The sequence below is a fragment of the Cibotium barometz genome, chromosome 38 (genome assembly GCF_041138505.1).
Source record: "Cibotium barometz isolate CiBa-2024 chromosome 38, ASM4113850v1, whole genome shotgun sequence".
In the NCBI taxonomy this organism is placed as follows: Eukaryota; Viridiplantae; Streptophyta; class Polypodiopsida; order Cyatheales; family Cibotiaceae; genus Cibotium; species Cibotium barometz.
Genome location: NC_141083.1, coordinates 35,800,290 through 35,810,546, shown reverse-complemented (window position 1 = coordinate 35,810,546; position 10,257 = coordinate 35,800,290). Strand labels below are relative to the sequence as shown.

Here is a 10,257-nt window from a genome sequence, read left to right as displayed (position 1 = left end):
TTGGCATTATACTTTTAATGTTTTCAACTCTACTTGGCAGTTTCTAGGAGGAAGATCGAGTTCTCCTCTGCTTTGTCTAACTGTGAGATTCTGAGTCTCCTCTCTTGTTACAACTTGGGTATTGTTTTGGGACATATGACTTTTGTCCTATTTTAAACTTTGGTTTACTGCTTTCTTGATAGATTTCTAGCTCTACCTTTGTCTAGATTGCTTTTTGCCATTGGGTTATATGATACTTTGCCTTTAATCTGTTTGAATGGGAGGTTCTTTGAAGACTATGCCTCTTGATATACTGTTTAAGATTATGCTTTGCATAGCAGGATTGGAATTATCTTTCTGCTAGGTCGAGCTAATAGTATAACTTGGTGTTTGCATATACTGGTAGAAATGATAGTAGCTCCTAAATGGATGTTTTCCCTTAGCTAGGCTTTGACTTTTATATGGGCTTTTTTACAAATAGGCATAGGCCTTTTTTGCCTTAATCTAAGAATCAATTTGATATGTTTTGCCTACACATATGTCGTATTTGCCTTAATCTGAGGGTTAAGCTGCTATGTTTTGCAGTAATGCATTCTGATAATTTGAAGGGATGATAAAACATGAGTATTATATTCTGGATTTAACTTAAGCACATTTGTTAAGCTGATAGATAATAGTCTAAGTTTGCATACTTAGATTTGGAAATTTCTGATGGAATTTACTGAGTAATTTTGTAAAAACAAAACTAATTGTGCCTCAATTGACAAACTTTTGTACAGAACGTAAAAATTCTTTTTTAACAAATGTGAAGCATTTGTATACTCTGATTGGTTCATATATCAGTATAATACTTTGTTATAAAGCAATTGAAACAAACATTGAGTCAGCATATCTAGGCTTGGCTTAGATTGATAATAAAGAAGTTTTAAATTTTTGCTGTGGTATTCTCTCAAACACTCCTTGTTTGACTAATTGGCTTCCTGGATTGGGTATAGCTGGTTTTCTTGGTATAACTTCTTTTAGGGAATTTCTTTCTTACTGCATAGAGACCTATGACATGTGTAATGTTGAGTGACATCGGTGACAAGTGGCTGAGTCCCCTGACACCTGCAAGACACATCCAGACACACATTTGTTTGTCTGTTTGTATGGATGCAAGTAACAGGACTCACCTTCTCTGGATTGCATGTGTGAAAAAGGGTTTCTCTGCTGAGGATATGCCTCGGCTTGTTGTGTTTTTTCTTTTCTCTCACTAGATCTAAATTTTATCTTGAAGTTTTACTTGAGACTTAGTGCTCCAAAAACATGATGTATTACACAGATCATGAAATGTGTCATGTTTCCATTCATATCTTGAGTATAGAGTGTCTTTTGAATTTGGTATTCAGCTGTAGGGTATTGTATTATGTTTAAAATGAAAACACTCACACCTAACAACCAAGCTCTTGGCCAACGCGGCCGCGTGCAGACCAACACAGACCCCTCCGGACCTTGCATGCATGCATGCAATAAGAGCAAGAGGCGAGCCGACGCTGACCAAAGCATGCAATATAGGGCAAAAAGGGGAGGTAGGCTTACCTCGACCAAAAGGAGGAGAGGTGCGCTTGCAATACAGTCCGAGGAGGGGCGCGCTCTAGCAGACCGAGGAGAGGTGTGCTTGCAATACAGTCCGAGGAGGGGCGCGCTCTAGCAGACCGAGGAGAGGCGTGCTTGCAATACAGTGCGAGGAGGCACACCCACAAAATACACACACCCACAACAGCCAAGCTCTCGGCCAATGCGGCCGCATGCAGACCAACATAGACCCCTTCCGGACCTTGCATGACCCGTCGAGGAGGGGAGGGAGGTGACGAGGAGGCGATACCAGTCGTCTACAGGACATCGTCGAGGGGAGGTGGGCACGCAGACCCACGCGGTTGCATACATGCATGCAATAAGTGTAAGGAGGCGAGCATACCAAAGCACGCAATACAGGGCAAAGAGGGGAGGCAGGCTTACCTCGACCAAAAGGAGGAGAGGCGCGGTTGCAATATAGTCCGAGGAGGGGGCGTGCTCTAGCAGACCGAGGAGAGGCGCGCTTGCAATACAGTGCGAGGAGGGGGTGCGCTATAGGAGACTGAGGAGAGACAACGTCCAAAAACACCTGCACAACAAACACCTGTTATTAGCGTGGTCTGTGTTGGCCTACACAACAAACACCTGCACAACAAACAATAGACTGCAAGAGAAAGAGAGCGAGGGGAGTCTGGAGAAGCTTACCAGCCACGCACAGAAACAGGGAACACACACCTCCATAACCGATTTGAAACCATTGGAAATACCCACATTGAAGGAGAAGGCGGCTCCATGTAGAAACTGCGGGCGGCTGACAAAGAACGCTTGAAGGAGGCGATGACTCCATGCCGCAACCTGCAACCTGCAGTTTAACAGAGAGCGCGAGAGGCCTGGAATCTGACAAAGAGCGCAAGAGGGGTTGAAGGAAGCGGCACGTGCGGGTGACAGAACTCTGCGTGACATAAAGCCTCAAAACTTTATGCAACTTGGAGGGTGGGCCTAAGGGCTGTAAAAGATACAGAGATGAAGGTGTCAATAGTATTCCTCTAGCAAGTTAGAGTGAATATGAAAAAGCAAATGTAGTATAATAATATGATTCATGACAACCCCTTGTCTATAAAAAGAGACTGTTTTTTTGTTTTTGTTTTTCAAGCCGTGGTGTCACCTGTTCTCACAGATACCAACTAACATGAAAGGAAGCTGGGCTCTGATTGCCTGCTGAAAGTCATCCACAATCATGCAGAAAGCAATGGTATGTTCTCATCGCTGTTCGTAAGCTTTTTCTGAGCACTTCCAGATTGCAAGACTACTCTAATTCTCTGGTCTTGCATTTGGTCCTGCAGAGCTCCTTGCTGCTGTCCAAGACCATTGGCCGCTCTGTTTCGTGGCGCATTGGAGGCTACTCATCAGGCTATAGACTTGCTCCTTACCCTGATCCTAACCCTAACCCTTACTTTAACTCTAACCCTGGACGTAATTGGTCGAGAGAACAAGATAACGTCAGGTGCTTTAACCCTTACCCTAACTCTTGGCTGAGAGAGAAGGGAGAACATGGCGTTCACCTACCTCCTTGTGCTCTCCGAAGCTATGCTACAATGCGAGAATCGAGCAAGCAAGCCGTTGGTGATAGGAGTCAAGCATTGCAAAAGAAATCACAGGCTACGTTGATGTACCTTGTGGCCCTTGTGATTGCAATGGTGGGCTGCTCTTATGCAGCCGTTCCACTTTACAGAAAGTTCTGTCAAGCTACTGGCTACGGTGGTACTGTAAGAAGACGTGAGGTGAGCTCTCTCTACATCACTAGCTGCTCGTGGTTTTGGTTGCATCCTTGCATCTCAGGGTGTTGTTGGCATCCCTGCATCTTAGGGTATTGTTGGCATCTTTGTTTGGCATTTTAGGGTTTTGTTGGCATTCCTGCATCATTTTGCCATTTTGAAGTTTTAGTTGGCATCCCTGCATCTTAGCGTTTTGACATTGTATGGTTTGCTTTGCAGCACTACGTTGAATTGCCACTCTTTATGCCTGTTTTTCTTGTTGATTATGCACGTGCTTTACTCTTGCAGGTTGTCTGCAGTTTCTAACATAGGCTGGATAAATTATTTGTGTGTTGGATGGTTGTACGGTTTGGCAGACTGTTGAGGAAAAGATTGCCCGGCATGTGCAAGATGATGCTACAGCAACAAGGTTCATTCAACAAACCTTAAATGATAGAAGTAAATAGCAAAACGACATTAGAAAGCCTTCGTAAAAGTGAAATCATCAAAGCAAATGGTCCTTTTTTTGTGTCAATCTTGTCCACCACTTCTAGTTTAAACCTAGACAGGAGTTCTCGTTTGCAATACTGTTCATCATAGGCCTCATCTGTCTGGTGCACATGAATTGATACATGTTGTTGTGCTCGTGATCAGGCAGCTGGTTGTGCAGTTCAATGCTGACATTGCAGATGGATTGCCATGGAAATTTACACCAACGCAGCGGGAGGTATCCAGTTTGTCTAGCTTCAGATGCTCATCTTGACAGCTCAAGGATGTGGTCATGCAGGGTGGCTTTGTTTGCATTCTGTGACAACAATTGCTGCAGTCTCTCTTACTCTTTTAACCTATTTTTGTGAGCACTTTTCTGTCCTTTTACTTCTTGAGACTCACTTTTGCAGGTAAAAGTGAAACCAGGGCAAAGTACACTAGCGTTTTTCACGGCTGAGAATGTAAGCTCCAAGCCTATCACAGGCGTTTCAACGTACAACGTATCACCAATGAAGGTAGTTTCTTGATGCTTGTCTCAATAGGAGTTGCAAACGGATTGCAGGTTTCCATATCAAACCGCTTCAAAATCCCATTGACGTATTTAGTTTGAGACATAAAAATGCCATCCTCCACTTTTTGCACAAACTCTATGCCCAAATAATAATGTAACATGTGGAAGAATTGTGTGTCTTAAGAACTATGGAAAATGTGAAGATGAACAGAGAGGAGAGAGAGAGAGAGAGGTTGCTGAAACAATGTTTTCTGTATATATGTAGCAAGATGTACATAGATCCTAGCCAGTCATGGCCTCCAAAGGGCAACATCTATGCCCATGACCTGTCCCACCTATGAGGGATCAGATGACTACACGATGAACTGCACTTGCCTATTTATAGGCTCATGGAACTGCCATTACATCAACTCGATTGCTGTCAGTCAGGTCCTTGGACGGTAACCTTCCAAAAATCCCATAAAAGGCTCCTAATCCTAGCTAAAATAGGGGATTTAAGCATGTCCATATCTGTGCATGTGACATCCCCTCCTGCCAAGCTTGATGAGGGGAATCCAATTGATCTTGGATGACTGACATCATTCCTTCACTCCATGTGGTCTCATCCTTGGCATCTTGCTACCAAAACTTGAGACACTCTTGACCACTTGGATCTTGTCTTGAAAACCTTCTATTGCAATCTTGGATTGCTCCAATGCAACATGCGGAAGCTTCGGGGGAGATCGGTAACTTCAATGCTCAGAAATCAACACACTTTTCACGACGGAATTAACGCACAAAATTGAATGAAGGCGTGCAGAAAATAGAGAGAGAGAGGGAGAGAGGAGAGGACACAGTATTGGGTCCCAAATACCCTCTGTAGGGCCCCCACCACGAATGGTGTATTTGCTTTATTAGAATGATGTAAATCTGAAAAGAAAATACAAGAAACTTGACCTTTCTTGGCTGAGATAACTCTGCCCTTGACCTGCAGTCCTTCACCCCTTTGCGTTAGCAAGTCCTTGGCTGTCCTGGCCCTTGATTGCCTTAGCTCTTGGTGAATTATGAGAGAACACAAAAGATTAGTGGCTTTGGTATTTATACTACCTAGGATGACCAGTCGGCGAGCTATATTGCAGTCGGCTGTCCTAATACTGTTCCACGATTGAAAATACAGCATTAAATGCTGAATAAATCTGCGCATGATTAAATAAATGACCAGTCGGCCAGCTATACTGCAGTCGGCTGTCCTAATACTGTTCCACGATTGAAAATACAGCATTAAATGCTGAATAAATCTGCGCATGATTAAATACATGGCTGGTTCTAGAGGGCTGGGCACTGAATATCTGCTGTTTTGGAGGCTGGGCAGCCTGTATGGGTTGCCCCATACTTGCCCCATAACCTCTTTAAGGCTGGAAAAACCTGTCGGCTATCCTTGGCATGCCCCTAGGGCTGTCCTGTAGCCCTCTCATGGCCTACCCATGGTTGGTGGGTACAGCCAGGGCCTTCCTGGCCCTTATGGGGGTGGTTTTACACTGTCCCCATGCCCACACAAGTACTTGGGGTAGCCTTATGGACTGGCCCCTTTCCTATATGCAAACCCTAACTTGTCTACACAATGATCTGTTATCCAGTACCATACCAGATACATAGAATCACTGACATCATTCCAGAGGGAGACTTACAGCGCGGACTGGCACTGTTTCATGTGCAGGACAGTGCACACCTGACCTTGGACTCATGTGCAGGACAATGCACACTTGACCTCGGACGACTGGGATGGATCCCTGGGTGACTCGTCCTGGACTGGGCTCACATGGGACCAGTTTACCATCCCAGGTCCTGCACCTTCTGTACAGATATGTCTACGTGGCATCCAAGTGCGGGATGCATGTGACATCCCCTTCTGCTTAACTTGACGGAAGTTGCATAGCCTCCAAATAATCCGTCAATAATGCGGATAGTCCTCGAAAAACTCTTTGTCAAGCGCTTCGTGGGTCCCTCGGTCCTGAAACTTCGTGAGAAACTATCTTTGCCTTCGGTCGGAGCCATGCTTGAAACGGTGCAGAAGGATCTGTTCTGGAACCATAACTTTTGCTTCATCAATAATATCTGGTTCCGCCTCGTCTTTAACTTCTAAAGGGATAGGACGTGCATATGGCTTTAACCAACTGACGTGAAACACCTCGTGCATAGTCCAACTCGGAGGTAGCTTTAACTGCATAGACACCTCATTAATCTTCTTCTGGATGGGAAAAGATTCGAAGCTCCTGAAAGACAACTTTGGGCATCGCTTACCCACTTGTTTCTTCAACCTTTGCTTCATAATCCGAAGATAAACTCAATTCCTTCTGAAAACTTCATATGTCTTAGGTCTTTATTGGCCTGTTGAGTGTAGGCCTCTTGCGCTTTAGCCAACCCGTCTTTTACTGACTCTAAAATCTCCTGGTAAGACTGCGTCACTCTGTTTGCTTCAGGTACTGAAGATGAGGTCCCGGTCAAAAACGACTGGAAAGGTCTTACAAACGTTTCCTCGTATGGAGTCTTGCCAATAGCTGAAGAAAAAGAATCATTCAAAACAGCTTGAACTAAAGGCAAATAAGATTCCCACTTACCTTGCTGATTGTGGATATAACACTTCAGCACATCAAAGGCCAACTAGTTGTATATCTGTGTTTGGCCGTCTGTTTGTGGGTGGAATGCACTGGAAAAATTCAATTTAGTACCAAAGTTATCAAACAATCCCCTCCAAAAATGACTGGTAAACTTGGCATCTCGGTCTGACACTATGGTCCTAGGAATCCTGCCAATCGGATACCAATGCTGAATGAACAACTGGGTAACATCCTCGGCAGTCACATTGGCCCTTCAAGGAATAAGCATAACAAATTTGCGAAATCTATCAACAATAGTTAAGCATTGCGTATTACGCTTACTCGGAGTGGGAGGCAGATTCGTGACAAAGTCCATTGAAATATCTAAGGACACGCAGGAAGTGACAAGGGTTGTAATAACCCTATTTTCTTTCCACGAGGAGCTTTTACCTTTTGACAAATATCACAGCGTTGTACATATGTAAACACATCTCGCCTCATCTTTGGCCAATAATATTGCCGTTCCAATTTCTCCAGAGTCGAATTCATGCCCATATGACCTCCAGTAATGGCATCATGGAGAAGAGCAGCCCTGAACGACTTCATGACACACAGTCGGCCTTTGTAGAAAAGCCAACCATCGCGTTTCAGAAAGTGGCATGGTCCTGTGGCATCCAATGCCTGTTCCCACTGTGTACCGAATTCCTCGGAATCCGCGTATGTGTGCTTCATGTCATCTAGTCCTGTACCAACAAGATCGAGTCTAGTGGTCTGAATCGAAGTCACTTGTCCCTTCCTGCTCAAAGCATCGGCCACTGGGTTGGCCTTTCTTGGAAGGTACTCAATCATACCACCGAATTGCTGGAATATCTGACTCCATCGGTGTTGTCGATCATTTCACTGTGCACTTGGCATTGTCTGAATCCAGCGTAATGCTTGATGGTGAGTGCGAACCTCAAAGTCACGGCCATAAAGAAAATGTTTTCAATGTTTCAAGGCTTGTATAACTGCTAGGAGTTTACGATCGTAGAATGAGTAATTTTTCTATGTGGGTAGTAACTTATGAGACATGTAAGCTACGAGGTGACCATTTTGTTGTAACACATCGCCAATTGCAATATTACTCGCATCGGTGATCACCTGAAATGGCTCGTCCCACGGGGCAAGTGCTAAACAAGGTGCTTCTGATAAAGCCACCTTGAGGTTCTTGAATGCCTCCAACGCTCGTAGAGTCATTCGAATCCGTTGCCTTCTTGTCTTCACACCCTTTAGCAGATCGGTGAGATCTGCCGAGAGGTCAGAAAACTTGTCTATGTGGGTGGAGTTTTCCTGGTATATACTCACAAAGGATCTGATGTCATAGGTTATCTGAGGTACTTCCCAGTTGACAATCTCGGCCACTTTAGCCGGATCAAGTCGTCGAATGCTTTCTGCACTAATTATGTATCCCAAGTAATGTACTTGGAAGAAATAAAATTCCGACTTCTTTTCATTGACGTAGAGCTCGTTGCTTTCCAGCAACCTAAGGACTTTCTCCACATCAATGTCATGCTGCTCAAGTGTAGTTGAAAATACCAGTACGTCGTCCAAAAATATGAACACACTTTCCAATCAAATCCCGAAAAACACGCATCATCATGTGGTTGAAAGTAGCTGGGGTGTTCATCAAGCCAAATGGCATGACCACAAATTCATAGTGGGCCCGTTCCGTACGGAAGGCTGTCTTGGGGATGTCCCCCTCTACAATCCTCACCTGGTGGTACCAACTCTTTAAATCAATTTTTGAGAACACCTTCGCTCCATTCAGCCTCTCGAGAATATAATCAATTCGAGGCATCGGGAATCTACTCTTGATAGTCAGCTTGTTGAGTGTACGATAATCGACACACAAACGGGAAGACCCATCTTTCTTCTTGACAAACAAGATCGGTGCTGCAAATGGCGATACACTGGGGTGGATGAAGCCAGATTGCAACAATTCTTGGAGTTGGCAGTCCAACTCCGATTCCATTGCCTTGGAAAGACGATACGGAAACTTGCTCGGAGGCTCCGAGCTTGGTAGGAGGTCAATCTTGTGGTCCTCCGGTCTGGACGGGGGGAGCTGGGAAGGGAGACTGTCCTGAAGAAAAATCTTCTGGAACTTTTCATGGAGAGCCGAGTACTTCTCGGAAGCACTGGCCACCGTCTGGGCTGTGTGGATGTATATCATCACACAATGTGCGCCTTTCTTGACTGCTCGCTTAGCTTGTAAGTGGCTTACGAGCGGAAAGTTTGGAATTCGTGGCTCACACTTAATGGTCACTGGGGCGTTTGACACATTCTGATTGATCTGGAACGTGTGCTTGTCCCACTTGACATCGGGAAGAATCTTGTGAAACCACTGAATACCCAAAATTATGTCTGCTCCTACAAGAGGGGCAACCATAAAATCACGCACAAATTCTATGCCCTGAATAACTGATTTAGCACCTAGAGCTTCATACTTGATTGTCATGCCTGTGCTAAAACCCTCAACCTGTTTGTCCACTGAAGTCAAGTCGAAACGGGCACGCCTAGCGGCCTGTTCCGCGACCACATCCTCTGTGCTGTCGCTGTCAAACAAGACGACGACTCTCTGGCCACCTATGTAGCCAAAGGACTTGAGCAATTCGTTGCGCTCATACTCCTGGTCATGGGCGTCCTTTTGCTTATCTTCGAGTTCCCGGCGGCTAATAATTGCTCCAACTGAAGCACTGAGATTTGAAGAGCTAGGGGTAGCCACTGGGGTCTGTGTGGGAGCTGGGCTCACCACAGAAGCAGTGGAGGTAGCAGCGGTGGGTTTTGGAGGCTTCTTAGGACACTCCCGAGAAGTATGTCCTTTTGTGTCATGTGCATAAAGTGCCATGGACATTCTTAGATGCTGGTCCAGAAGAGGCAGCCAGAAAAAGAGTATAAGAACCAGAACTTGGAGCACAAGGTGCATATGAAAGCAGTAGGTTGGACTTGGAGGAGTGGACTTGAAGGGGGTACTGTCGGCTGTAAGAGAGTCTGTCAGTTGTACCAGAACAGTGTTGGTTGCAAGCGCATCATTACAGAGCAAGATATCCAGAAGGCGCAGCCTGACCAGGGATTTATTGGGGTCCAAAGCCAGTCGGTTGGTCCGACAGCAGTTGGCCAGCTCTTCCTTGGGTCAAGAGCCTATATAAGGCATAAGGTTCTCATTGTTTTAGGTATTCACTCCCATAAGGGGTGGATCCTTAGGGTCCTTAGAGTCGGGCAGATTTTGGTGATGTTTACCCTTTTTACATGGCAGCCTAGGGCTGTGGATTGAGTACCTTTTTGTACCATATTAATATATTGAATTTCCAGCATCTCTCTCTCTCTCTCTACTCTCTCTTCATGTCTGCGTTTTGCA

At 45.1% G+C, this 10,257-nt stretch overlaps 1 protein-coding gene across 1 annotated transcript in view; it reads left to right on the top strand.

Moving 5' to 3' along the window:
* The first annotated feature begins 2,662 nt into the window (after positions 1-2,662).
* Positions 2,663-10,257, top strand: part of LOC147616647 (cytochrome c oxidase assembly protein CtaG / Cox11 family) — a 52,844-nt gene continuing 45,249 nt past the window's right edge. The window contains exons 1-5 of the mRNA XM_086777710.1: positions 2,663-2,785; positions 2,877-3,314; positions 3,665-3,717; positions 3,942-4,014; positions 4,187-4,291. Coding sequence (XP_086633836.1) covers positions 2,771-2,785; positions 2,877-3,314; positions 3,665-3,717; positions 3,942-4,014; positions 4,187-4,291 — 684 coding nt within the window. The 5' untranslated portion in view covers positions 2,663-2,770. The remainder of the gene's footprint in view (positions 2,786-2,876; positions 3,315-3,664; positions 3,718-3,941; positions 4,015-4,186; positions 4,292-10,257) is intronic.